General features: G+C 59.2%; 1 protein-coding gene across 2 annotated transcripts in view; it reads left to right on the plus strand.

Moving 5' to 3' along the window:
- Positions 1-2,115: 2,115 nt before the first annotated feature.
- Positions 2,116-27,606, plus strand: part of LAMC3 (laminin subunit gamma 3) — a 30,653-nt gene continuing 5,162 nt past the window's right edge. Inside the window, exons 1-21 of one of the 2 annotated variants that reach the window (XM_080402952.1) lie at positions 2,116-12,420; positions 16,284-16,588; positions 16,780-16,910; positions 17,764-17,930; positions 18,333-18,521; positions 18,698-18,815; positions 18,896-18,994; positions 19,342-19,478; positions 20,977-21,093; positions 21,409-21,607; positions 21,820-21,932; positions 22,195-22,413; positions 24,286-24,474; positions 24,556-24,801; positions 25,128-25,281; positions 25,397-25,539; positions 25,621-25,799; positions 25,891-26,029; positions 26,468-26,673; positions 26,959-27,035; positions 27,167-27,301. In XM_080402952.1, coding sequence (XP_080259078.1) covers positions 11,073-12,420; positions 16,284-16,588; positions 16,780-16,910; positions 17,764-17,930; positions 18,333-18,521; positions 18,698-18,815; positions 18,896-18,994; positions 19,342-19,478; positions 20,977-21,093; positions 21,409-21,607; positions 21,820-21,932; positions 22,195-22,413; positions 24,286-24,474; positions 24,556-24,801; positions 25,128-25,281; positions 25,397-25,539; positions 25,621-25,799; positions 25,891-26,029; positions 26,468-26,673; positions 26,959-27,035; positions 27,167-27,301 — 4,610 coding nt within the window. In that variant the 5' untranslated portion in view covers positions 2,116-11,072. Of the gene's footprint in view, positions 12,421-16,283; positions 16,589-16,779; positions 16,911-17,763; positions 17,931-18,332; positions 18,522-18,697; positions 18,816-18,895; positions 18,995-19,341; positions 19,479-20,976; positions 21,094-21,408; positions 21,608-21,819; positions 21,933-22,194; positions 22,414-24,285; positions 24,802-25,127; positions 25,282-25,396; positions 25,540-25,620; positions 25,800-25,890; positions 26,030-26,467; positions 26,674-26,958; positions 27,036-27,166; positions 27,302-27,606 lie in introns of both variants that reach the window. The other variant, XM_080402951.1, reaches the window with a different exon arrangement.

Here is a 27,606-nt window from a genome sequence, read left to right on the forward strand (position 1 = left end):
GGGGGGAGGCAGCGGCTGGGCCCCCCAGCACATGGGCTCGCATGGATGCCTGCTGGAGCATCACTTGCCCAAAGCTTGGCGTTGCCAGCCCAAAGCAGCAGTGCTGGCCCTGTGTGCCACCAGCTCCTGCGCAGTGGTCCCTCCCCAGCCTGACCACCCCCCATCCCCCCCCCTCCCGGCTGTGGATGTGGTTTTCTTTACCGTGCCTTCGCAGCACTGCCCTTAAATCTTGTATTTGCTGCTTGTCTGACCTGTGGACAGGAGCGTTGCTAAGAGGTTCAGAGGAGCATCGTGAAAGCAGTGGTGGCTCAGCCCGGCGTTAATCCAGCTGGGGGGAGGCTGGGTTCTGTCTCAATGCTGAAAAGCCCCTGGGAAACCTCCTGGGGGGGCGGCCTGCAGCCCCCCTGCACACTCACACTCCTGCAGCGTGGGGCTGTCCCCCTGGGCAGGCAGCACATCAGGGCTGGGGGTTGCTCTGAAGCCCCCTGGGTCTCTGTTCCCGCAGCTCAGCCTCAGTTGGGACCCCCCAGCGGCTCCCATGTGGTTTCACTGGGGTGGGGGCTGCCTCCCTGCGGCAGGTTGTGTGTGCTGGGGGCCGAGGGTCCAAGCAGCTTCCCTCCAGGACACACACCCCATTTTGGGAAGAGCTGGGTGCGTGCCAGGCCAGCAAACAGCCAAAGGGCTCTCTGGGGTGGGGAGGGAAGCACAGCCCTGGCTCCAGCAGCCTGTGTTGTCTCCCAGCCAGGTGCAAATCCTGCCTTTGGCTGCAGCGATGTTGTGTGGATTTACCGGGCACTGCTCATGGCAGCAGCCCAGCTCCTTCCCCGCAAACAGTTTTCAAGGACTTCCCTTTAGAGCTGAGACCATCCAGCTGGTTTCACTGGTGGGGTGTTTGGTGTGCCAGCTCTGGCCGGGCTCATCCCCCATGCCGCACGGCCGTTCTGGAAGCAGGAGGCCGTGGGTGCCCGGGAGGCTGTTTTAGCTGAATTCCAAACAATAAAAACTTATCATTAAAAAGAAATGTATCTTGGCTTCATGTGGCCTGGCAGCATGGGGAGGAGTGATTCAGTGGCTTGTCAGCCCTGGGTGTTAGGCACGCCGAGCTGCACAACTGGACACTCTCCAAGTCCAGCAACTCATTTTCTGCAGATGGAGTCAGGCCCGTGCAGCGAGCTGACGTTTAATTTGCAATCCAACATACCTTGACATAACCCGCAGCTGAATGGTGGAAGCTGGTGCGGGATGGGATGCGTGGGAGCCAGCCAGTGGGGTTGTGCAAGGGGGCTGGCCCCTCGCAGCCCCCGCCGTGCGTGCGGTGCCCCTGCTGCACCCTGACCCGGGTGCAGGGTCCGGCTTGGTGGGTCCTGGTGCTGGTCCCAGTTGCCAGGCTGGTGTGCAGCTCCCTGGGCTGTGGCAGTGAGCGGGACTGGGGGTCCTGTGTCACCGAGGGGGCCATGCTGCTGGGGCTCTGCACGATGGATGCTCAGGGTGAGCCCTGCCTGTGCTTGCTGCCGAGGCAGGCCAGGGGCCAGAGGGGACACTGGCCTGGCTCAGCACTGACTCACACCAAGCCGTGTCACCCGTCATGAGGTCTGGCTGTAGTTGTGGTGCTGGGGACCCGGGAAGAGGCATCCCAGGCCAGCCAAGCCACATAGCTCCAGCCCTGCCACATCTGGTGGCCCCACAGCCCCAGATCCAGCCGCGTGGGCTGTGCGATGGGGTGCTCAGGGTGCAGCCATGCACCTGAGGAGGTGGGCGCACACGGTGGCCAGGCAGGGCTGGGCACAGGCCCCCCTGGAGGCTGGCAGTGGGTGGGGAGGGGGTTTCTGCCAGCAGCCCATCCCAGATCGATAGGCAGAGGGAAGGGATGATTCATGTGGCCCGAGGGCAAAAACGGGCACGAGGTTTGATGCGCGGTCTGATGTGAGGATGCTGGCAGGCTGCTACGGCTGTGGGTCCTGCTGGGAGCTGCGGCTCCTGGCAGCGTTTTCCCTGCCTGAGCCGGCTCTGCCCACGCTGCCTGGGGGTCCCAGCTTGGCCTGGGGGCAGAAAATGACTGAAGAAACATGGGATCAGACCTGTGCACTAAAATGAATCTTTATAAAAAAATTCTCTTTTGTGGTCCAAGACGGTGAGCAGAGTTGCAGTGGTGGTGGCAGGCAGGGGCTGGGCTCAGGTCCCTCCAGAGTGGGACACCACCAGACAAGGCTTGGTGGCACCTTTCCCCCCTCATTGTGCTCAGCCAGCGCTTGGTTGGCATCCCCAGGATATCACGGGGTCAGACCTGGTGAGAGGACTGATGTCTCATGGGTCCAATCCAGCAAGGGGCTGTGCAGGGCAGAACCACTCCATTATTTACGGTTTGAGCCGTGGAGCGGGGATGGGGATCGGGGAAAGGCTGATGGGGGGACCGACCCTTCCCCAAGGAACAGCATGCGCTTTTCTTGGCATGGTGCCACCGGAGGCAGAGAGCCGTCTCTGCGCACACAGTGTCAGACATCATCATCATATTAATAATGAAAGGGCAGCTCCTTCAAAGCTCTTTGCCCCTGTGCCGGCGAGAGCGCAGAATGCAGAGGAGGTGCGTGAGCCTCATCCCAAGCAGCCACGGGGAGAGCGCTGTGATGCCCGGATGGTCCTCTGCCAGGCTGCCCACCCTGGGGTGACAAAACCTGCCATCTCCCCGCTGGGTGCTCTCCCTGCTGTGAGTCTGGCTGCCGGGGGGGCCCTGCATGGGACAGGAGCATCACTGGGTGCCTCCAGCCCCTGTACAGGCTCCCCATCACCCTGGTCCGGTGGGGAAAGGCTATTTCGGCTGCCAGGGAAAGAGCCTCTCTTGCAAGGGCAGAGCACTCTGTCCCTCATTTAGTGACACTGCTCGCTGTGCCAGGGCCCCTTTTTTCCCCGGGAGGAATCGATAGCTCAGACAATGAGACAAACTACCTGCAAAGAGGTCTTGGGCTGCAGCCAAAAGTGGGTTGGTGGCAGCAGCTCCCAGGGAGTCTCTTCTGCTCATCCCTGTGCAAAATCTTTGGGTTTCCAAAAAAAAACGTTTTTAATGTCCTCCTTTCATCCAGAGCATCTCCAAGCCTGGTCACCCTTTGAGAGGGTCTCAGCAGGACCAGACGAGGAGCTGAGCATCTCTCCACCTCTCTTCTCTCTGCCAAACTCCCTTCTCCACCCTTCACCCCACTCGGGTGGCTGGAGCCAGGAGCATTTTGCTGTGGATGCCTGAATCTGGGGAAGAAGGAGTCAAACCCGCTGTGCTGGATGGAGCTGGAGCACCCCATGCCCACCCTGCGCCCATCCATGCCCATGGGCTCTCCCTGGCACCACGCGTGTTTTGGAGGGTCCCACCCTGTGGCGGTGCCCTAGTGAGTGGGGAGCCCCACTGTGTCCCCCCGCCCCCCCTGCCCAGCCCTTTCTCAGGCTTCCCCCCCCCCCTTCCAAACACAACAAAACCCCCAAATCCTCCACTACTGCGAAACCTCTTTTTGTTCCTCTTTTCTCTTTGCTTTCTGCCGCGGCAGACTATTGATTGGATCTGATGCGCTGTAATCCGCTGTTTCTGTGAAAAGTTGGCATCCTGGAGTCCCTGGAGGGGCAGGATCCTGCCCCTGTGTGGGGCTTGCTCCTCTGCTGGGCTTGGAGATGAGCGGGAAGATTGTGTCCCCCCCATCCCATCCCATCCCTGCAAAGCCGGGGGCTAAACACTTGGTGAGGGGGGACAGAGTGAGCAGCTGCCAGGTGGGAGACGACTCTGGTATGGAGCAGAGCCAGGTCTGATCCTGCTGGGATGGATATCCAGAGTGCCAGGCATCCAAGGGAGCCCTCCTGCCCCTCCAGTGGTGCGGGGGACGGTGGTACAGGGGGCATTGGAGCTGATGAGAGGGGCTGGCAGAGGGGGTCTGTGGGGGGCTCTACAGAGAGGAGGGCTGTGGAGAGTCAGGGCTGACCTGGGCCTGAAAGGGGCTCCTTGTGGGGTGCACAGCTGCCTCTGTGGGGCAGAGCCCTGGCCAGAGACCCCCACCGAGCCCTGCTCTATGCTTGCAGCCCCCTGCTGTGCCCCACAGCCCCCCTCCGCTGCACTGCCACTCCATCTATACTTAATGATGGCAAATGGGCCGGAGCTCTGGAAAGGGAGGGAAGGGGCGGGGGGGGAAATAGCCAAAAAACCTCCAGAAAACACAGGCAAGGTTTTAATTTAAAACCTTTTCCCACATGAAAAGTAGCAGCCCAGGCCATCTGGAGGAGCATATGCAGGTGAGCGGGAGGCAGCGGTGCCTCCCCCAGCTCCCTCGCTACCAGCAGCCCCCCTGCAAAAGGCTTTTGGCTGGTAAAAGCTAACTGGGGGGGGGGGGGGGGGGGGGGAACCCAGCCGGCAGTCTGGGGGAGCCCCAGCTTTCCCTGCTGAGCTACCAAGACCTCTTCGTTTAATTGTTATGTTTGCCAGAAAAATGATTACAAATCCCAACACAAACAGCAATAGCAGCCGAGTTTATTGCGAGAGATTAATTCATCGGTTTAATTGAAACTGCAGGAGCAGGACGGGAAAACATCGGTCCGGGGCTGGAGGAGGAGGGTCAGCCCTGCTCAGCCGTACCCACATCCACCCCTAACCCCCAGCAATCAATGAAGCCCAAATTAGCAGATTTACTCCTCAGAGGACTCCTCGGTTGGCTGAGCATCACATCCAGCATCCTAAAGCCCCAAGTCTCCTAGCAACCCCCCAGTGCTGCCTCTGCCCACCCGTTAACCCCTTCCCTGGAGCTCCCCCGTGCCACACGCAGCACCCTGCACTTCGAAGGCAGCGCTGCCACGCTGGGCGTGAGCAGTGGTTTTGTGCAGCGAATGCATCTGCAGTGGTACCTGAAGGATGCTCGTGATGCTCGGCTGGGTGGCTGAGCTGAGCCAGGCTGGTTAGGCAAGACTCGAGAGTTTTTTATTCCAGGTGGTACAGAGAAATCCTCAGGTTTTTGTGTTGATGGCAGAGATGTGGTTTCTAAACGTCATGGTAGTTTGGAAGGTTTCATCCTCCTGACTTGTGGAGATGCTGGGAAAAGGTCAGGGAAACCCCAAACGGTGGCCAGCCGTTGGTGTCAGGAGAGGCAGAGCACAAGCCAGCCTCTTCCTCCAATTTCAATACTAAATCAATTATAGCGGTTTTTGGGAAGCAGATGAAGATGCTGAAGTTGCTCTTCTAACTTTCCTGCAATGGAAAATGTCCTTGAAAGTGTAAAATCCCAGCAGGACACGGTGTGGTACCCGGGCCTGGGCTGGAGGGAGTGGAGCTCTTCTGTGATGCTTGTTATTTTGGTTTAGATGTATGATACTTCCCTGTTTTCGCTTTTAAAGATCAGAAGGCTGGAAACAAGGGCTGGCAAAAACAGTGGTTTTGTTTGTTGAAAAATCACAGTTGACATGAACAAAAAACCCCCAGTCTTTTCCTTTTTTTTTTTTTAAATTGTCTTAATATTTATAGGCTGGGAAGTATATCCAAAGATCATGTGCCACTGAAAAGGATATATCATTTCTCCTACTTCAATGTGCTTTGTTGGGCTTTATTATAAATATAGTCATAAAATTAAAACCCTGAAATTTTAAAAGGGGGGGGGGAGGGGGGCAATATCTGGAGGGTTTTTTGCTGCTTCTATTTTCTTGTTGCCAAATAAAATACAATTAAGGCAACATTTTATATGCCAGCCAGCATAGCTAACATTGGTTTTCTGACAGCACTTCTTTCTGTCAGCCAATGAAAATAAATGATGCAGGATTACCAGCGAGCATCCAGGCTCCGTGGCTCGAGGGGGATTCGGAGCAGCAGGCATTTGAGTATGAAACAGAGGGATTTTAGTCTTGCTGTAAGTGGAAATCTCCGGGGATGCTACCCACAGAGCTCTCTGCTGCCGCCTGGAGCGATGCTTTGCCTTTGCTGCTCTCCCAGTTCCCACCAGCGCTTCCCAGTCTAACCCAGTCCTTGGCACAGCCCCTATCTGAGGGTGGCAAATTAACTTAGGACACCCCCCCCAGTACTTCTGGGGGTGGCTGGGCAGACCAGTGTGGGTCCAGTCCCCTGTGGGGCTCGCTCCCGTGCCGGGGGCTGCTGGCGGCTCAGCTGCTGACTGCACCAAAATCCCCGTGGTAATTGGATGAGGGCAGCGGTTTCCATGAGGATATTAAATCAGAGCCCCAGCCCCGATCCGAGGTGACACGCTTGGGAATATAGCGACATGGTAGATCACATTGGGTGGGTGTGCGTGGGTATTTCTCCTGCTTTAAAGTCAAAGGTATCACAACAACGTCTTATTTGTCACAGAGTATATTGGACCATCTCTTATTGATGGGAGGGAGAGGAGGGCGGGGGGAGGCTGTTGCTGTGGAGAGCCAGCACCCGGCAGAGGGGCTGAATGCTCACAACTCATCACAGGGATGGGCTCTCGGTGGAGCTTTGGAAAAGCGGGCTCAGAAAGCGCTCGTGAGAGGCTCTCAGGGTGACTTAAACAGTTAAGTGCTTTCTGAGCAAGCCCCCTAAGAAACCATCACTGTGATGAGTTGTGAGTGGTCAGCACCTCTCAGGGGAGAGCCCAGGGAGTGACTGCAACCACCAAGCCACGGTGGCAGTGACAATGCACGTGCCCAAGTGTTACAAAGGTCCTGGGGGCTTTGTGGGCAGGAGTTCAATGCCACCACGCTGAGCTCGCTCCTGTCTCCCTGTGGGACCACTACAGGGGGTCACTTAGCAAATGAGGGAGCTCCAGCACCCTCCCAGTTATTGGTTTAGCCAGGTCTCTGGTTGCAGCGACCATCTGGTGGCATCTGCTGCTGCTCAGCTGTCACCCACTCTCTTGGTGAAGGGGATGCTCAGGTGACCTTGTGGATGGGGTACCCAGGGGACATGTCCAGGGACCCAGCACAGGGTTAGGGGCAGCATGCTAGGCACATCCCATGGCTCCTGCCACAGTGGGGACAGATGGACAGATGCACCGGCAAAAGCACCTTCTCCCCACCCACAGCAGGGAGGCAGGGGAGGACAGACAGACAGACAGATGTGCCTCCTTAGCCACGGAGGTGGCCTCAGGTGATGCTAACAAGCCCATTAAAGGGGTTTATCAAGGGAGGCTGTGGGCTGGCAGGAAGGCTGTTGGCTTTGTCTGAGATGCTGCTTTTGGGCTGGGAGAGCCTAAGCTCCTGCTTGTTAGTTAGAAAGGCTTCAAGGAGGTTTGTACTGGTTGGCCTCACTTGTGGGCAGCCATAGTATGATGAGCAATTAGGGACTCTGCAGCTTTTTAGTGGGTATCATTAAGCTACTTGATGAGCTCAGGTGGGGAAAGGGCTTTTTTGGCTGTGCTTGGAACTGGCTGGTCCTACGCTGACCTGGCTCTTCCTCCTATTGTGGCACTTGATGTCCTCAGCCCTGATGGGATGGGTGAGGTATGTGTCCTGGTGACAGTGATAGCCTGGCTGTCACCCTGTCCTTGGGCTGGGTCACATCTGGTGTACTTCAGCTCATCTTTGAGATGATGAGCTGGTGGTGGTCATGCATGAGCAAAGCTGGGATGTCCCTATTTTCACTGTCTGCCAAGTACTGAGAAAATTTGGGGATGGTTAGTTCTGAAAAGGTGATTTCCAGGCTATTTGTTGGTCAGGGAAGAGGATGGTGATGGCTGTCCTGGCAATTGCTTTGGGAGTATCTTGGCCTTAGAGAGCTTGTTTCCCAGTTATGGGATTTTTCTGCTTGTCCAGGTGCTGATGGTGAAGCCTTCTTGCTTTTCACAAGGGGGAATGTCCCTGTTCCCATCCTCATCTTGCCCCCGACTAAGGCCCTCATGGGCTAGGGCAAGGCAGGGAGCAAAATCTGCTGGATTTTCTCTGCCCTCCCTCATCTCCTGTCTGCCTTGGCAAAACTTCACTCAGCTGAGCAGCATCCTGCCCCGTCGTGGTCTGGCTGGCATAGCTAGTGCTGTATTTACAGCAGTGTTAATTAAATACTTTCTGCAATCAGTGCCACGTGTGACCCAATTCCCTGAGCCGGGGTTGGGCTGTAATGTGCCATCACTGAGCGAGAACATGACTGCTGCTGTCCTGGGGAATTTCTAATAGAGATTTACTCATCCCAGGCCTCCCATTTCTCTGTTTCATGACATTTTGCAAAGTTCAGGTTTACAAAATAAGCCAGCACACAGAAGAGATGCTCCAGGCATTATTTACACCGCACGTGCCATTTCCCACTCAACGGGGTCTTCACCCTGTGGTGAGCAGAACTGAAGTGGGAGCTGCCAACTCCTGGGCTGCTCCCCTTCACCCAAGGGGCTGCTCCCTCAGGTGAGGAGCACCCCATCACCCTCAGTGCTGGAGATGTCTGTTTCTCACACGCCTCTGCGTGCCGGGAGAGCGTCAGAGCGCTGTGGCTGTGCTGATTGAAATGCTCCTGGCATGGTGTGGCTGAACCTGCCTCTAATCCCTGCTCCAGCCCTGGGGTGAGGGATGGGGTGGGAGCAGGGACAGCCACTGCCTCAGAGGGGCCAGGCAGGGCAGGATGGTAGGGCTGCTGCGGTTTCAAGGGGGTAATTTGGGATGCTCTGCTGCTCTGCTTTTAAAAATAAGCCTGGGCTAAAAGATGGTGGGGAACGTGGGTGCAGAGGCAGCAGACTGCTAGTAGAATCCTGTTGGCATGCAACAGCCTCCCAGGGTCTTGGCTACAGGCAGAAAAGCCCCTTTTGGCAAATCACTGGTGGCAGGAGCTGCAAGCTCTGGGAGGGCAAGGCAGCATGTGTGCCAAAACCCAGGGAGCAGGACGGAGGGGTCTGTCCTGGTGGGATGCAGCTGGCTCCGGAGACTTGCCCCTCCTAGCATGGAGATGCACTGGCACAAAGTGGTACCTGGTGCCTTTCTGACCTGCTCCCGTTTAACCCATGCCCAGCTCCTGTGGGCTTTGGCAGTAGGACAGGGGCAAACTGCCAAGCTGGGTGACCAGACCTCCTTCTCCTCTTCCTCAGGATGGAGCTGGCCGAGGGAAGGCTTGTCTTACCCAGCACTACAGCAGGGGCAGCTCACCCCTTCTAGGGAAGGTTTCACTAGAAACCAAGCGTGTGCCCATCTCACTGTACCAGCCCAGCGTGCAGCTGGAGTCAGGGGTAAAGCACTGGGTACCACTCCAGCCCCACAGGATGGGGCCACCCTCAACCTCATGAGCAGTGGAGGCAGGTAAGCAGGTGGTGACACCCAGTCCCATGCCTAGGCACCCTGTTGAAAGCTGGCGGTGTTGCCAGCTTTGAGCCATGCTGTGGGAGACAGGCGGTGGGCTCTGGCACACCTCGCTCCCCCCCAGTGCCTGCCTTGTCAGCTCTGATCAGGAGGAGGATCAGTCGGCCCTGGCTTTCTCTCTAGATTTAATTAACGGGCCTTTCATCTCTACCCTGAAGGAATCTGCTATCTTCTGTCTTCTTAATTAACGTTCATTAAGTGAATCAGAAGAACCTTTTCTCCTCACCACCTCCATGGCTCTTAACCCTTGCAGGTTATGCCAGGGCAGGAGAAGGCTCCTAAGCTGTGACAACAGGTGGGGGTGTCATCACAGCCTTGGTCACCACATCTCTACATGCTTGGACCACAGTCCTGGGGCAGTGGGAGAAGTCTCTCCAGGCGCAGAGGGCTTCAGCTGAGGTTGGGCCCCATTATACCAGTGGGGCTGGGGGAAAATCCCAGCTCTGATCCTCTTATGGACACCCTTCTTCAAGCTCGTCCATGCCCCTGGGAGACAGGGGGTTCCTGTAACCAGCTTTAGTTCTTCATCCTGTTCAGGAGTGAAGCGCATCTGTGGTAAGGTAACGTGTCTGTGCACAAAGGGTTCACTGCGAGAAGCCACTGTGCAAACCTGGTAGGCATCACAGCACAGGAAAGATGCGGTGGGCTTTTCCCTTGCCCTTGCTGGACACTCACAGGGGACAGGGTTGGACCAAAGCCACTGGCTGACCTTACACCTCCTCAGGCCACATCAGCGTGGCTGCCAGTCACAGGACTGGAGGGGTCTGTGCAGGGATGGGCTCTCCCACCTCCCCACTTTGCCCTCAGAGATGACACAAGGAAGCAAGACTGGAAGGAATTGCTGAGCTGGGTTTTTCTAGCTGGCCTTCAGTCTGGGCCATCACCAGCAGCCAGTCCCAGAGCAGTGCCAGACCACGAGCTGGGGCTGGATCCTGCCCAAAGCACCCAGCCCATGCACAGTAAGTGTAGGGCGTCTCCTTGGGCAGTCAAGGGTTTGTGCCCAGTGCCTGGCAAGGGGCTCAGCCAGCCTGGGGCACAGCTGGACCAGTCTGGGGATGTGCAGCTCCCACACCAGCTGCAGCATCCCCACTGCTGTGCACAGTGGTGTCACTGCTGATTCCCATAAAGCTCTGGCCCCGTGGGCCATCCCCTCACGCTGGGTGGGCTGTGCTGCAGGAGGAGGTGGGGGTCAGGATACTAATCAGCTTTGCTCAAATCCACTGTGTATCCCACGAGCAGCCATCAAGCCCTGGTTGCGTGGTCTCATCGCTCTTTAATGTGGACGCCTCTGCAGGAAGGGATGGGCCAGGTAGGGAAATCAGCTCCTGGGTGTGTGTAAGGTCCCAAGGAGGAGGTGGCAAATCCATGACGAGAGCGCCTCTCCTGCTCAGAGCTTGCAGCCTCAGTAGCAAGGGGAAAGCAAAACACCTGGAAAACGTCATCCCTGCAGGATGCAAATCCCTTGAAACTGGTGGCAGGGATATGTGGGGCAATTATTTAGCTGAAAGCCCTTCTCTTTCTCCCCAGAGGCTGGCTGGGTTTGCCACCAGCCACCCGCTTCCAGGCAGCTGATGCACAGCTCCTCGGTGCTGGGAAATTCACCCTTCCCAGTGGAGCTGGCTCCGGCTGTCAGAGCCTGGGTCAATATATGGTAATGGGGCTTTGAAACGGTGCTGCTGCGGGAGTCGCTGCCGAAGACTCTGATTCACAGCTTCCCTCCAGTGCTTTCTCCCTGCAGTGTGAATGGAGGAGGAGAATAAAATAAATAGGAGTAGAAGGGAAGGGGAGGAAGGGAGCTTAAATTATAAATGAGGGCTAAGTTTCCAGGGCTCCTACGAGCCAGGGTGGGGGGCAGAGGCAGCGTTCCCCTGTGCACCCCAATTTTGCAAACATACCCCCTGCAAGTGGGGGTCAGGGTCTGTCCATGGCATTGTGCCAGCCTACCTCTCTTCCCCTTTGCTGTCACCCTCCTGTCCCTGTGGGTCAAATCCGGAGGGTGCCACAGTCCCAAGAGGGATCCTCTCTGGCACAAACTGCAATTAGCATTACCTGAGAAGCTGCTAATGAGGTCTGGTGACAATCTGGTTTTGCTGCCCCAAGGAGTTGCCTCCACGGGCATGTGCCCTCATGCTGGTCCAGGGGACTGGGCTGCCCCACGGCAGCAGGCGGGGATGGGACCCCCACTCGTGGGTGTTTGTGTGGAGGCTTTGGGTGTGTGTCACAGACCCATGACCCAGCTAGGCTGGTGTGAGTGGGGGAGCAGTGGGGTCTCCATAAATCAGTGTGGGGGGAGAAGAGCGTGCTGGCTCTGCTCCAAAGCCTTTCTCCCACCCCCTCATGATTTTGGGGCTATGAGAAAAGTGGTGACCCCCACCAGTTTAAGGAAAAACTCAGGTGGGGCATGTATCACCACAAGCTCATCCCTAGGGCTGAGAAACGGAGGAGCTCAGCTCCCTTCGTGCAGCCAGAGGTGCAGACTCCCCCATCCCAGAAGCAACAGGGCCAGGGTGCATCCCACTGGAGGGGTCCCATCCTGCCCAGCCCCACGGCCTGAGGACCAGGGTGGCCTGGGGGAAGCCCAAACTCCACAATCCGGGCTCACAGACAAAGCTTTCGACATTCCCAGCAGCTTCCACAAGATGGACCTCGGAGCGAGAGGAGGTGCCGGGCAGGGGGACCCGTCCCATCCCATCCCGTCCCATCCCATCCCGTCCCGTCCCGTCCCGCCTGCTCCCGCCATGCCATCCCGAGGAGGCTCAGAGTCCGGCCAGGCGAGCCCCAGCATGGCACGGCCTCCCGAGCTCTGCTTGCTGGTCCTGCTGGGGCTGGGGCTGGGGGCAGAGGGCTCGCCCGCCTGCCAGGACCCCCAGGGCCAGCCTCGCCGCTGCATGCCCGTCTTCGAGAACGCTGCCTTCGGCCGGGCTGCCCAGGCCACCAACACGTGCGGTTCACCCCCTGAGGATTACTGCCTGCAAATGGGTGCCCGCCACACCAGCGCCCTGTGCCACCGCTGCGATGCCACCGACCCCCGGCTCCACCACAACGCCTCCTTCCTCACCGACTTCCACAGCCAGGAGGAGAGCACCTGGTGGCAGAGCCAGTCCATGGCCTTCGGCATCCAGCACCCCAACTCTGTCAACATCACCCTCCACCTGGGTAAGGAGCTGCCGTGGTGCCAGTGAGGGAAACTGCATGGAGAGCTGGGTGCAGGGCCTGGGGGGGTGGGTGCTCTGCACCCTGTAGCTCTTGGTGCCGGTTTTGCATTAGAGAGGACCCTCTCCAGGGCTTTTAGGGGGTGCAAGGAAGGAGGTGCCCTTTGTGAATTGCTGTGGGTAGATCACTGAAAGGACCCAGGCAAGGTCTGCCCTGTCCATCAGCCAAACCCTGGTTCTTTGTGGGGTGAGGATGCCAGCAGCCATGCCTGCCTGTGCTGCTTCCCAGCCTGCCGTGCCCGCGGTGTCTGCCCTCCTGAAGCTGTTTTTTTGACAATTATGCAAGTCTGCAGAGCAGGAGGCAGGCGGGTCCCTACCCCTGGCCACCCACCAGCGGAGATGTGCCTGCTGGGGGTGAGCACCGTGGGTGACAAGCCTGTGCCATCTCGCCCCGTGTGCTGCTGAGGATGCCCAGTATACCCCAGGAGTGCAGAGCTCTGAGCACACTGTCCAGCCCCAGCAAGTTTCCCCAGCTGGGATCCGATCCTCTGTTTTAAATACTGTGCAAGCTGCCTGCTTGGAGGCTACTTAAACCCACGGGCATGCCTGGCATTTTAAAAAGGGTTTTTTTTTTAACATTTTCCTGCCATCTAAACTATCCTGGCTATTGGCCAGCACTGTAAAATCTTCATTCTCTGCAGTCTCCTACCACCTGCATGCTGAAGGGATAGTGGAGGGGCTGTGGTCAGAGCCAGTCACGGGACAGTCAGCGTGGCACAGCGCGGTGCTGGTGGGACCCGGCGGCTGGGGTCAGGGTGATGGTGGAGGGTCTGTGCCTGCCCCGGCAGTGATGCGGGAGCTGCCTGGCTGGGCAGAGGTCGTCGCTTTCCCAGCCCCCTGTGAGCGGGTGGACATCTGGTCCTTGTCCTCGGGCCATGGCTGAGCTCCCCACCGGGCATGAGAAGCAATGCCAGAGGAGTGTACCATCCCCACTCCCTGCTCCTGCTCCTGCCAGCCCCGCTTGAGGGGATCTGCCAGCCTCTTGCCCATCTAACGCAGGCTGTCAGATTGCCCCAGCTCCAGTTGTGTTTGACCCGGGGCACAGGCAACGCAAATGCAACCTGCATGGCTGGGCAAGACACGGCCGTGGCACCAGTGCCAGCTCAGCACAGGGACACGTGCGGGCGCCAGCACACCGACCCATGCAGCAGCCCCTTGTTCCAGCCCGAGCTGCCCAAACCGCGGGGCTTGCTTCCCACTCTCAGGCTTTCCTCTGGCTCTTCCTTGGCTCCTCTGCACGCCCTCTCGGACCCTGCACTTGGCTTTCCAGTTGTCCAGTCCCTGTGACCGCCCTGCTGTGTCTGTCTCCCATTAACACATCCAAAGCCACAAGGTTGCACTGAGCTCATCTTCAGCCTCGGTCCCTGCACCCTTTCCTGAGTCAGAGCATCCCTTTTTCCTGCATGGCTTGTATATCTTACCATGCTAAAAAGTGCCGTTTTGGTGCCTGGCTCACTGCTGTCTGACCTTTCCCATAGCCACAGGGACCCATTCTTGTCCCAGCTGCAGACCGTTATTGCTACCTTAATGCTTTCACTTGGGTTAGGGAGGAAAAGCAGAACCAGCCCCTGGGGATGCGACCCAGGACGAGTCCTTGCTCATGAGCTCCACTGAGTAACTGAGTTTTTTAACCCACATAGCGTGTCCCTGCCAGCCTGCTCGTCTGGCTCAGTCCTGAGTCAGATGTCTTGTAGGTTCTCCAGTGTGGTTACCTGGGGAGCTTATTAAATAAGATATTGAATGAGTTGGACAAGACCTGTGTTTACCTGCATGCTGTTGATTGGCGTTAATTAGATTATCCTCCTTTAAATCTCTCTTCTCTGCTTTAAATCTCTCTTCTCTGCGAGGTTTCAGCCACGCTGTTACAGTGCATTGGACTCAGAGCAGATCAATAATACTGAGCGCCCGTGGCTGTTGCGTTTACCCTGTCAGACGTCAGGGAGGAACCCAAAATATCCACGGGCTTGCAAAGGCAACAGGCACCGGGGGTCCCTGGGTAGCTCTCTGCATGCCAATGGCTTGTTTCAGAGTGTCTTGATATGATGGTATCTGCATTTGTGACTGATTTTCCTGTGGGATGCGAGCCTGTGGTGGGCTTCCAGAGCTAAGGTTCAGGGGACTGGAGGTAGCTGGGGACACATAGGTGACACAGCTGTCCTGCGTGCTCCTCTCCTCTCAGGCCTGGGGCCCCTGGCACGGTAGGAGCTGCAGTTTGGGCTCTGCGAGAGGCAGGTGAGCACTTTGGAGGACAGCACAGCTGGGAAGGCATCCAGGGGTCCCGGTGCTGTCACCCTTAGCTGCCTGTGCACCGTCCCAGCATCCCTGCCCTGCAGCACGCCTGGCTTTGGGACATGTCACACCTTCCCAAGCAGCAAAGGGGGGATAATCAGCCTGGGCTAATTTCTGGGGTGTTTTTTTGTTTTGTTTTGTTTTGTTTTTCTTTTCCTTTTCTAAGCAGAATTTGGCTGATTAAAATGCCTGTCTGAGAAAAGCATGCGCTCCCTCGGGATGATTCCCCAGCGCAGCAAGTCTCCTCCATCCCAGCTGGAGGCACCGAAATTGAGCTGCCCCAGCCCAGCCGCCCCCTCCCCTCGTGTGGGGCCGCTTAGGGCAGGGGCTGTTTATTGACACAGCGCTGAGCTCCCTTCCTCTCCCAGAGGAAACTGCTCTGGGAGGTGATGGCCCCGACCTCACTGTTTTAGCAGACATCCCCCGTGGGACTGTGCTGTCTGGGAACTGGCGCCCACCGCATGTCCCCCCCCAGTGCGGGGTGTAAGGCAGGGGCACCCCCACTGTTGCCAGTCTGGAAGGGTCCCAAAGGGAGGTGAATTTGGGGAGAGGCACAGGGGAGCATGGCAGTGGTGGGACAGCCCAGTTGCAGTCCCTTCTTGGTCCTTGTCACCTCCCGGTGGGCTGCGAGTGGGTCTGACCCCCCCGGGCGCTCAGTCGGGTGCTCCCTGTGTCCCTGATGGGAGGCAGCTGCTTTTCCCAGCTCTGGTAGCCGGGCTGCCTTGGCCCCCCCGCAGCAAAGTCACAGCACATATGCGACAGTATTCATATGGGCCCAATTAAAGGCTTGTTTTCCTAGTCCCGGAATAACCCCTCTAACATTCCCAACTCATTATCTTTTCAAATAAAGCCAAAACCTTGCAGCTAATTGTTTTGCGCTGTCAGGAGTGGTGCTGCTATGGAGCAATCCAGTCTTTGAGCTGGTCCTTCATCTCTGGCAATTAAGCGGTTCTGATGTTCACTTTGGTGTTTTCTTTTCCCCTTTTTGCTAATTCTTTCAAGCGCTTTCAGAGCTGCGCTGGCTGCCCCGGGGATTGGTGGCTTCTCTTTGCCTTCATCCCAGCAAAGACAGCAACGATGCCAGGTCCCGGCATGCAGCTCCCTGCGAAGGGACTGGCCTTGAACCTTTCCACCTCCCCATCCCTGTGGCACTGCTGCCCCAGAGATGCTGCTCAGCGCCATGGGCCTGACTCTTCCCCCTGGCTGCTGGTTAGAGCCTGGCTTTGCAGCTACAACCCACCCGGTGCATCCATACAATGGGTGGGCGGCTGCACTGGGGCAAGAATTGGAGCTGGATGAGGTTTGGGCTGCAGCGAGGAGGAGTTGGTTAAGGGGAGCTGGATAGTGAATTCTCCTCTTTTAGCTGTGGCCAGGAGAAGAAAACAGTGCCCACGGTGGGAGCAGGGGGATGCAGGCAGCTGTGCAGGATGGGGTACTGGGATATTTTCAGTCCTGGCACAGGCTGTGGTGCCTGTTGGGTGATGGGAGAGGGTGACAGCGTGGTGGGTCTGTCCTCAGGCAAAGCCTATGAGATCACCTACGTGCGGCTGAAGTTCCACACCAGCCGCCCCGAGAGCTTCGCCATCTACAAGCGCAGCCACGCCAAGGGGCCCTGGGTACCCTTCCAGTACTACAGCGCGTCTTGCGAGAAGACCTACGGGAAGCGGCAGCGGCAGTACCTGCGGCCAGGGGAGGACGAGCAGGTGGCCTTCTGCACCGACGAATTCAGTGACATCTCCCCGCTCAGCGGGGGCAACGTAGCCTTCTCCACCCTCGAGGGACGGCCCAGCGCCTATAATTTTGATGGAAGCCCGGCGCTGCAGGTGCTGCTGGGGCAAGAGGGGGGTGGGTGCATGGTGCCCTAGGACCAAGTGCATTAATGCAGCCTCTCAGGGTAAAAGCACCTGTGATGCCCTGCATCCCTGTAAGAAAGGGTGCAGGATGCACCTTCGTTGGGGTGGGGAGCTGGGGACCCAGACCCCTCACCAAGGTGCCTTCCTCACGTCCCCTGCAGGAGTGGGTGACTGTCACCGACCTGCTCATCTCCTTGAACCGGCTCAACACATTTGGGGATGACATCTTCAAGGACCCCAAGGTGCTGCAGTCATACTACTATGCCATCTCTGACTTCTCTGTCGGTGGCAGGTGAGAGGCAGCCAGGCCGGGGTGAGGGCAGGAGTGGGGCGACCTTCCCAGGGCTGTGGGGCTGGGGCAGCTGATCCCCACCTCAGCCTTGTTTGAATTGCTTTTTTGGGGCAAACTGCTCCGATGGGGCTTCCTCCATGTGTAACTCCTCCATGTGTAAACTTCCTCCATGTGTAAAAGGAGCTGGCAGTGCAGAGATGGATGATGAAACCTGGAACTCTTTGCCCCCTCCCAGCCCATGGCTTTTAATGGCATGGGGGCTTGTGTTGCCCCTCCTGTGGCCCTGCTTGGTCCCTGGGCACAGCAAAAGAGAGATCCTAGGGTGCTGGTAGAGAGATGCCCTAAGGCTGCTGGAGGAGGTTGGAATTGGTACAGACATGGTCTGAGGAGCCGGAGCAGCTGCCAGTGGGATGAGGGAGATGATGTGGGACGGAGATGCCATGGCACCCACTCGGTGCTGCCCATGGGCTGTGCTGCCCATGCCCTTCCCTGGCTGGGAGGAGTGGGAAATCTCTCCAGCCTGGTGTGAGCTGCCTGCCCTGGGGCAGCCCCCGTCACTGTCTTCTCACCCCCCGCCCCAGCAGCTGGAGCTAGTTAGCATCTTGCACAGGCCACCCTCAGTCTGTGGCCTCCCAGCTGGCTGGGCTGGGATTGCCTCGGGGACATGACGGGCAGCCTCAACACCAGCACAGTCCGAGCTGCTTTCTGCCCTACTCCTCACCCCATGGCCACCCCCGGCTGGCCAGCTCGGCAGCAGGGCCGCATGCTGCACAGCCTGAGCGCCATCCACTGCTGGCTGCTGCCCGTGCCAGTGCTCAGAGCGGCTTGTCTGTGCGCTGGGGTCTTGCTGCAGGTGCAAATGCAATGGCCACGCCAGCGAGTGCGCACCGGACGAGGCTGGGCAGCTGGTCTGCATGTGCCAGCACAACACGGCCGGCACCGACTGCGAGAGCTGCCAGCCCTTCTACCAGGACCGGCCCTGGGCTCGCGGCACGGCCGAGGCTGCCAACGAGTGTCTCCGTGAGTATCCCCTGGGCTGGCTCGGTGGTCACCGTGTGTGGCCAGCCCTGAGGGGCTGCGCTGGTGCTGCATCGGCTCGTCTGGCAGCTCCTGCCCTTACTGCATGGGAAGAAAGTGCCTGCTGCATTTTGTAAGGCTGCTCTGGGCAGGGAGGGAGGATTTGCAACCCAGAGTCCCCCTTCACAGCATCACCCTGAGGATTCCTAGACATTTCCTTATCCCATGAGTGCAGCTGTCTGCATGGTGCTGCCCCACCTCTGCTTCCAATCCAGAGGCGTTGCCGAAAGCTTGCCCCACTGAGCCGAGCAGCCCCTCTGGCTGCTCCAGCCCCACAGGAGGTTGCCTTGACCCCTGGGTGAGCCCTGTGCCCCGCAGGTGCCAACCTCCTGTCTCCCCCCCTAGCCTGCAACTGCAGCGGCCGCTCGGACGAGTGCTTCTATGACCGAGAGCTGTACCGCCGCAGCGGGCACGGGGGCCACTGCCGCAACTGCCGTGATAACACGGCCGGGCCCCACTGCGAGCGCTGCCGGCAGAACCACTACCGCTGGGAGCCCCAGGCAGCCTGCCAGCCCTGCCACTGCCACCCCGCAGGTGCGTGGGGCTGTGCCGAGCTGGGCTCGGGCTGCAAGCCCCCTGCCCTAGCTGGGAGTTGGCTGGGAGGGGTGGGTTTGGTGGGCTGTGCCTCGCCTGGGGTCTCCCCATCTCTCCCTGCCCCGTGTCTCTCCCCAGCTGGGGTTGAGCCTCAGGGCTGGCCGGGGTCTCCGCAGGCTCCCTGCAGCCCCAGTGTGATAGCTCAGGGGCCTGTCTCTGCAAAGCCAACGTGACGGGCTGGAAGTGTGAGCGCTGCAAGAATGGCTACCACAGCCTCAGCGAAGGCGGCTGCAGGTGAGGAGGAGCACAGCTCTGGGCAGGAGCAGCAGGACAGGACCAGGGCTCACCTCCTGCCTTCATCTCGCCCCATCCAGACCCTGCACCTGCGACCCAGCAGGCAGTGTGGGCACCTGCGACCCCAACACAGGGCATTGCACCTGCAAAGAGAGGGTGGAGGGGCACTTGTGCAACAGGTAAGCACTGTGGCCCCAGGATGGGGACCACTGCCCCTTTCTAGGCTGGGATCAGTGCCACAATTCGGTGGTTGGTGCAGGGCAGGCATCTTCACCTCCGTGGGGCACTGCTGCTCCCCCAGCCCCTACACACAAGCCCTCACAGGGGCTTTGTGGTGGGAACCCTGCAGGGTCACTCCCTGCAGAGGTGCTGGCTGGCTGGCAAGGCAATGGGGCTGCATCCCTCTGGACCACTGGCACGGGCTCACTCAGAGCCGCCACCAGTGTCCCTCCCCAGGATGCTGCTGTGGTCCCCTGCTGCTCTGCCTGCCCCATGCCACCTGCTCTTGTTTCCTCCCCATGCCCAGATGCCAGCCAGGCTGGTTTAACCTGCAGCCCCACAACCCCGTTGGCTGCACCAGCTGCTTCTGCTATGGCCACTCCACCGTCTGCACGGCAGCAGATGGCTACGAGGTGACTCACATCCACTCTGACTTCAGCCAAGGTACCGCCCCCCCAGCCCCAGGCAAAACAGAGGGCACAGCTACACCAACTCCAGCCAAAAAACTCCAGCAGTTTGGGAAGGCTGGGGCTGAGCATCCCCCTTTGGGGCTAACTGGTGGTGACGGCTGGAGGTGGTTTTCTCTGGCTTACCTCTGTTTTGCTGTTAAACCTCTGCTTTTGCCCCCAGCTCCATGGGCACAGGCTGTCCCTGGCTCCCCATGGCATCCCTCCATGCCAACCTGCTCCCGGGGCTGTGCACAGCTCAGGGTGGGCTGCGGGGCCAGGCACAGCCATCCCACTACACCAGGTGCTGCAGGAGCACTAAAAATCAGTTCAGAAAGATAAAAACTAGAAGGACGGAGCTTGGTGGGAACTTTCCCCCTTATTCCCTCTTTTCCACATCCTTGGCTGGGATGTGGCAGGGCAGGCAGAGGGATGGGATGGGGTGCTCTTGCCCAGCTGCAGAGCTGTGCGTGGCTGAGGTGGATGCATGCGGGATGCTCGGGGAAACCCTGCCATCTGCCGCACAGCTCGACGCGTGCAGCGGCCACCCCGTGGCCCCCACCGCAGCCCCCGCTCACTGGGACCCCTGCCTGCGCCCTGCAAGGTACAGGCACCCATCTCAGGCAGCCTGGCTCTGTGCTTCGCCTGTATCCCGATGGGGTGTGAGCGCCAGCGAGCACACGGGTGCCAGCACACCAGGCGCAGATTTATCCCGCTTGCCTTTAAACCATGCCGCCACTTGCTGTACTGCTGTAATGTCTTCCATGGCCTTGAACCAGAGCCAGGCTTTAAACCGAGTCTTTTTTCCACTCTTCATGCAGCCAGTTTGGGGCTGCTCCTTTAGGGACAGGCTTGGCAGAGCCCTGGGCTGGGTTGCAAGAGGCTCAGCATGGCCGGGCAGTGCAGGGAGGACGCAGCCACCTGCCCTCCTCAAGCCCTGCTCCTGAATCCACAGCTGAACCGGATCAGCTGGACATTCCCTGTGCTGGGTGAAAAGGTCCAAATTCAGGATGATTTGATAATCAAGCACAGCCCACCCAAGAGCCAGGGAGGGATTTCCTAGTGTTTGTCCTGTGGGCACCGGGGGCTGGAAGAAATAACTAACCATGGGGGGTCGGGGAACCCACAACAACTTTAACTGGTTTCCAAAGGAAACCAACTTAATGCAATGACTCCCCATTTCTCCCTGGCCTTCCTGCGCTCTCCAGCCCACAGTAACATTGGAACCACAGCAGAGGGGCAAAAGTTTAAAGATAATAATTTCCTCGAAATCTAAGAAAATAAACAGATGGGGGGGGATGGCTAGGGCCACTCTCCAGCGCATGAGAGCACAGAGCCCAAGCGGAGCAGGATGTTACAAAGCACTGGCCCCTTACAAGACCCTGGAGAGTTGGGAAGAGGGACAGAGCCCCGAAAGCAGCACCTTGCTGGCGCTGGGCTGGCGGGGACTCGCTGCTCCTTTTGCCCATGCACTGCTGCTCTGTGCCGTCATGCAGGGCTGGAGGGCTGGGCTGCTGCGGCTCCAGGCAATGCAGACTGGCCTCTGCGCTGGGCTGATGGGGACATCGTCATCGACTGGGATGGAGAGGAGCCAGTGGATTTTCTTGCACCAGGTATTGTGTATGCTGGGTCCTTGGGGTCCTGCTCTGCCGTGGGGACACCACGGTGCTCTCATGGGACATAGCACTGCTATGCTGGTGCGTGAGGCGCTGGGCTCCGTCCCAGAGCTGAGTGTGTCAATAATACAAGGCAGTGTGGGGGATTGGAGAGGTGGATCGGGACCCTGGGAGGGCAGGTTGGAGCTGGCCCTGCTCTAGGAGGGTGACCGTGGCTCCTGGTGATGCTGGTGGGAACAGGACTGCACTGGCAGCCCTGGCAGAGTTGGTATCTCCATGTCCTACAGACTTTGCTCCTCTCTTCCTTCACAGAGAAGTTTCTGCAGAACCAGCATCTCAGTTACGGGCAGCTCCTGTCCCTGCTGCTGGGAGTGGAGGGGAATGGGATGGGGACAGAAACTGGGGTGCCCCTGCTCCGGGTCCAACTGGTGCTGGAGGGTGAGGGGATGAAGATCACCATGTCCAGCAGCAAGAGCGAGCCCCAGCATGGGAAGCAGGCTGTCACCTTCAGGTACCCCTCATGGTGCTTTGGGGAGCCTCGGCTGGGTTTGGGACACAGCATGTCTGATCTTGTCTGGGCTGCCCCATGCTGTGGGGTTCAGCACCACTCACTGCCCCCCCTGGGCATTCAACTGTGCCCCCATCACTGTGCCCGGCCCCGGTCTGGCGGCACATGGCTGTCAGGCTGGTCCTGTCCTTCCTCCCGCACTCTTTCTCTAACAGGTTGCATGAGGCAGAGGAGGGTGTGGAGCCTTCACTGTCAGCCTTCAGCTTCCAGCGCCTGCTCTCCAACCTGACCACCCTCTGCCTCCATGTGAGCCGCAGCCCCATGCGAGGTGGGTGGCTCCATGCAAGCCCCCACAGGCACCAAGCTGGGATGGGGCTGGGGACACTGAAGCAGCATCAGGCTCTTGGGGACGAGAGGCATTGCAGGGGATGTGTTGGTGCAGGGGCTGGCTCCTCCCTGTGAACACTGCTGAGCTCTCCAGGAGGGATTCTGGGGTCTCCTGTGCCTGTCTGGAGCATTTCCAGGCAGGATGGGGAGAGCAGGGCTGCAGGACATGCCACCCATTCTCATGCTGCTCTCCCCTCTCGCAGGCAGGCTGTACCTGAGCGATGTCCAGCTCACCTCCGCTCGCCCTGGGCCGGGGGCACGGGCGGGCTGGGTGGAGGAGTGCACATGTCCCCTGGGCTATGCGGGGCAGTTCTGCCAGTCCTGCGCACCCGGCTTCAAGCGGGAGATCCCTTTTGGTGGCCCCTTTGTCAGCTGCGTGCCCTGCGCCTGCAACCAGCACGGGGACTGTCACCCCCTCACAGGTGCGCACCCCCACCCCCTCTGCTCGCCCCATCGCTACGTGCACAGGTGACAAATCCCTGTCTTTTCTTGTTTCTGAGGGATGCTGAAAACCATCTGTGAGGTTGCACTAGCCAAAACTTGCAAGTTGAATTGCTTGGCTGGTTGTAAGGACGGGGTTCATAACTGCAAAGTCAGAGGTAATTACTGAAGTGCAGTAACAGGGGTAATTTGTAAGAGGGGCATCTTTCATGGTCCTTCACGGCCTTAAAGGAGAAGAAAGGAAGGGTGCTGGTCCTCAGAGGAGGGGGAGGTGGGGGTCAGGGCAGGAGGGAGGCAAAGGGCTTTGCCAAGACAAGTCTCGCAGGCAGCATCGCTGCCCAAGGAGCAGAGCAGGACTGGGCAGAGCCCTGGTGCCTGCAAACTGAGGGTGAACCTGAGCAGAGAAGCAAGTAAAAGAGCAGGAAAATACAGTGGTGCCAGGCTTGCGGGAAGACACCAGAGAAGCCAGCTCTCATGCTGCCAGCCCAAGGTCTGCTCTGCCTCTAGATCCAGCTCAGAGGTGCGTGACTGCAGCAGGGACTGTGGCTTGAAGGGAGGAAAAAATAGAAGCAAAGTCTTCAGGGAGGTGTGGCTGTGTCTGGGGTGGTTTGCAGCGTGTTGGTTTTCCCCTCTCTTGCCAGGCAAAGCGTCTGGATGGCTTTGGTTGGGGAAGAGGGGTAGGATTGCAAACCACTGCCTTGGACCTTGGGGTGGCTGCATGAATCCAGCCCCAGCCTCGCTGCTTTCAGCCCTGGGGAAAGGGAGATCGGAGCCATGAGTGGCTCATGAGATGATGCCTTCCTCCCCACCCACCCATGCAGAAAGCAGCAGCTCTGATTGGCACCGAAAAGAGCTTGGAAATAAGATGATGCATTTGGTACCCAGACAGAGCCCCTGGGGCTCCTCGCTGGCTGGCTCCCCTCGGTGAGGAGCGACAACAGTTTATGACCAGGATGGAAAGGGCTGGAAGAGGCACTGTGCTCAGCAAGTGCCCCTGCCCTGCCAGCGGAAACGTGGCAGCAGCTCTGCAAACTCACCCCTCATCTTGCAGAGCCAGGGCTGGCGCCGCTGCCTGCACGATCCCCAGGGCCAGGCTTTTGATGTCTTGGCCCAGACGCTGCCAGCCCAAGCCAGCCCACATGCTTCCTTTCGTTTATTTTTCCACCTCTTCCTGTCACCCGCTTTTCCTTTCTTTTCCATCGTCCGGCTCTGCCTGGATGTGAAGAAAATGGAAAAATACCCATTCCCTCCTGCACAACCTGCCTGGTATGACCCGACCCCACAAACCATGGAGAAAAATCCTCTCCCTGGCTTCTTCTCCCTCTCCAGTCAAGCAGAGCATCTGCCTGGAGATGGGGGGGGTTCCTTGATCATCCTTCATCCTCTTCCTCCTCCCAATTTCAGAAGGCCGTGACTCACCGGCTCGGCTCGCCGCTCACTCCTGGTGGGTGCCGGCTGGTTGCTTGTATTTTCCATGACAGGCTGGGAACGACGCGCCTCATCACCGAGAAATGTGTTGTCGATTATCACAGGCGCCGACAGATTGGGTGCACATTGACGGGGCTGCATGCGTGAGCCAGCGCCGGCACAGGGACCACGGGACTGCTGCTGTGGCCCTGGCATCCTCTCCAAAACTTTCTCCCTGGAGAAATGATGGGGCAGGGAGGGAAAATCTTCCAAGTCCTTGTTGGGGGCATGCAATCCCGGTGTGATCACTTGGCTGGAGCTGTGCAACCCTCTCAGCACTGGTGGCGTGCCACACTCGGCGCTGGGCTCTCCACCCCTCCCGCTGTCCCCACTGTGATTTGGGGCTGGCTTTTTGCAGACCCTCAGCTCTATTTTCCTCCTTGCAGGGCATTGCCGGTGTTTGCACAATACAGAAGGTCCCTCCTGTGAGCGCTGCAGCCCTGGCTTTTATGGCAACCCTTTCATGGGGCGTTTTGATGACTGCAAGCCATGCCCCTGCCCCGGTCACTCGCCCTGCAGCAAGGTGCCCAGCAGCGGGGAGGTGGTCTGCACCCACTGCCCCCCGGGGCAGAGAGGTGAGGCTGGGGGCTGGTGTGGGCAAGGGGGCCACCGGCAGCACTGGCGTTCTTGGACCCTCCCCACCTTTTTTTCCCCAGGAAAACGCTGTGAGCTCTGCGACGACGGGTTTTTTGGGGACCCCCTAGGGCAGAGGGGCCCCGTGCATCCCTGTGTCCCCTGCCAGTGTCATGGGAACGTGGATCCCAATGCTGTGGGGAACTGTGACCCCGTATCTGGCCGGTGCCTGCGCTGCCTGTACAACACAACCGGTGACCACTGCGAGAGGTGTCTGCTGGGCTTCTATGGAGATGCACTGGCCCCCGACCCTGCCGGGAAGTGCGCACGTACGTATGGCCCCAGGGGCCCCACTGCAGCCAAAATTCTCCCAGCAGTGGAGGCAGAGGGTGGAAGGAGGATGCCCAGAAGGTTTAGGGGCTGATGGATGGTTTGGGCTGGCCCTAAATGCTCAGGAATGTCCTTTGCCCCCTTCCTCCACTGCTGTCCTTGCCTGGAGATACTCCGGTCTGCAGGGGCTCAGCCTCCTGGAGCCCTGTTTGATGGGGAGGACGTGGGTCTACACGCTGTGGGGAGAGCAGCCCTGGTGCCTCATTCCTGCAGTCCCATCCGCCAGCCCCATGCTGGCATGTAAACAGTGTTTTGTCTCCCATAGCTTGTGATTGCCACCCTGACGGCTCAGCCCTAGGGCTGGAGGGCTGCGATCCCAGCACAGGCCAGTGCCACTGCCTCCCTCACGTGACAGGCAGAGCCTGTGGGCTCTGCCAGCCCGGCTACTATGGCCTACAGCCTGCTGTGGGGTGTAAGAGGTATGTGGGGCACGTGTGGGGCTGCAAAGGGACAGCAGTGGCTCTGTGTCCCCAGCTCTGGTCGCTGCTCTTCGCACCCGTTGCTCACTCATCACCCTCTGCCTCTTGGTGCCAGCTGCCAGTGCCACCCGATGGGGTCACGGGACAGCGGGTGCCACACGCTGACGGGGCAGTGCACCTGCCAGCCGGGTGTCACGGGGAAGCAATGCGACCGATGCCACCACGGTTTCTTTGGCTTCTCTGCCAGGGGCTGCCGAGGTAATGGGGACAGGGACTACGCCTTTGTCCCTAAACTCGGGTGGGCAGTCACGACATGATGCCTTTCTGCTGCCGTTGCAGCCTGCAACTGCTCGCCACTGGGCTCCATCACCCCGCAGTGCCATGAGAACAGCACCTGCCTCTGCCACCCCGGCTTCGTGGGCTACAAGTGTGACCGGTGCCAGGCCAACTTCTTCCCTGACCCGCCGAGCTCCCGCTGCCAGCAGTGTCCTGCCTGCTACGGGCTGGTGAAGGACGAGGTACTGCCCATGCCCTGTCAAGGGAGGTGCAGCACCCCAGCCCCCGCCCTGCCTCACTGTCCCGCCATGTCCTCCCACGTCTTGCCCGCAGGCTGACCGGCTGAAGGCCAGGCTGCAGGAGATGGAAGAATGGCTGCAAAAACCAGGCTGCGACATCCGCCTGGGCCAGTCCCCCATGCTGAGAGATGCGCCCCGTGGAGATGGGCTGCCCAGCCGTCACCTCCTGCAAGGTACCAGGGACACCCCTTCACCATAGAGGGAGCCCCCCTCTGTGAGCTCTCTGCTCCCATAGGGTGCTGTGACATGCTGGTGGGTGCAAGGAGGTCCCAGGTCAGCACTGGGCTCAGGATGGGTGATGGGGTGACTGAGATGGGAGGGCAGCCGGGGGGGCCATGCCTTTTTGTGTGGGACAGAGCACTGCAGGGATGCTTGCACCCATGAGGGTTTGGAGCAGCCGGTGATGGGCATTACCAGGGGCTGAACATTGGCACATGGGGTGCCCTTTGGGTGCTGCGTCCCTGGGTCCCTCCTGAGCACCCAGGAGGGACTGTCTTCCCCTTTCATCAGCAGGTGGAGGGGAGGGTCTCAGGCATGGGGCAGCCCCATAGGCAACTGGGGAGCCCCGAGCACTGCTGTGAGCAACAAGCAGCTGCTTGTGCTGCCCGCAGGTGCCTGGGCCACCCTCTTGGTGCAGATGGGGCAGCTGGCAGGGACACTGGGCACTGCACGGGGCCGTCTCAGCAATGCCAGCCGCACCACTGGCTGCTCCGGCCATGGACCCCCCAAGACCTGCATCCTGCTGTCAGAGATTGGGGACGTGCTGCAGTCAGCGCAGCGGGAGATGCTACACACTGTGGACACCCTGGCTGCCATGGTGCGGGCTCCCATCGGCCCCGGGCTCCTGGGGGGGCTGGTGGCTATCCTGGGGAGCAATGGGATGTGCAGGAGTGGCGGGGTGTGATGTGACGCACACTGGGTGAGTGGGGAAGCCTGGGATCCATGTGGGTATAGCCCACCTTGCAGCTGAGTCAAGAGGAGCTATTTCCCTTGTTTGCAAACCTCCTCCTGCCCTTTGGGGGGTTCTTGTTTGTGCTTGGCTGGTGGAGTCCGGGGGTCCTGCTCCCCACCAGGGTCTCACTGCTGCTGTTTGCATTTCAAGGAGATTCCCCAGGAAATCCCTCAGCAGCCCACAAACTGGAGCCACTGGGCACTGAAGGTGCGGGCGCTGGCCAAGAGGTACACCTGCAAGTCTGATCCCGGCATGCACGGGCAGAGGAGGCTGCCTGCCCAGCTGGGGGTGCGGGATGGCAGCTCCATTCCCGAGACCAATCCTAATATCATCTCTCTGGGTGCTTTTGTCCCTGCAGCCATGAGGACACCGTGGCACAGGTGGAGGCGGTGGTCAGGAGAGCACTACGTGCCTCCAACGCCAGCTCCAAGCTCCTGCAGAGCCTGCTGGAGGGGAACGCGATGCCAGATGTGCAGCGTGAGCTGGAGGCCGGGTGAGGGGCTGGCAGCAAGGAGGGGCTGGCAGGGCACCACAGCCCCTTGCCTCTGGCCAGGTCCCTGTTACAGGACTCTATCACGGTGATTTGTCACCTGCCCAACAAGAATGTGCTGAGTCCTGTCAAACTCATTACACCACAGTGTTGCAAAGCGGAGAGCCAGGGTGCTCCATGCTGGGGGTGTTTCAGGGAAAGCCCCCAGTATTTCCCCCTACATCCATGTCTGGAGCCAGGACTCATACTGTCACCTACACCCTTCAAGGGGCCGGAGGACCCCGGGTGACAGCAGAGTCCTGTCCACA

This window comes from Falco punctatus (assembly GCF_963210335.1).
Source record: "Falco punctatus genome assembly, chromosome: 9".
NCBI classification, from domain to species: Eukaryota; Metazoa; Chordata; class Aves; order Falconiformes; family Falconidae; genus Falco; species Falco punctatus.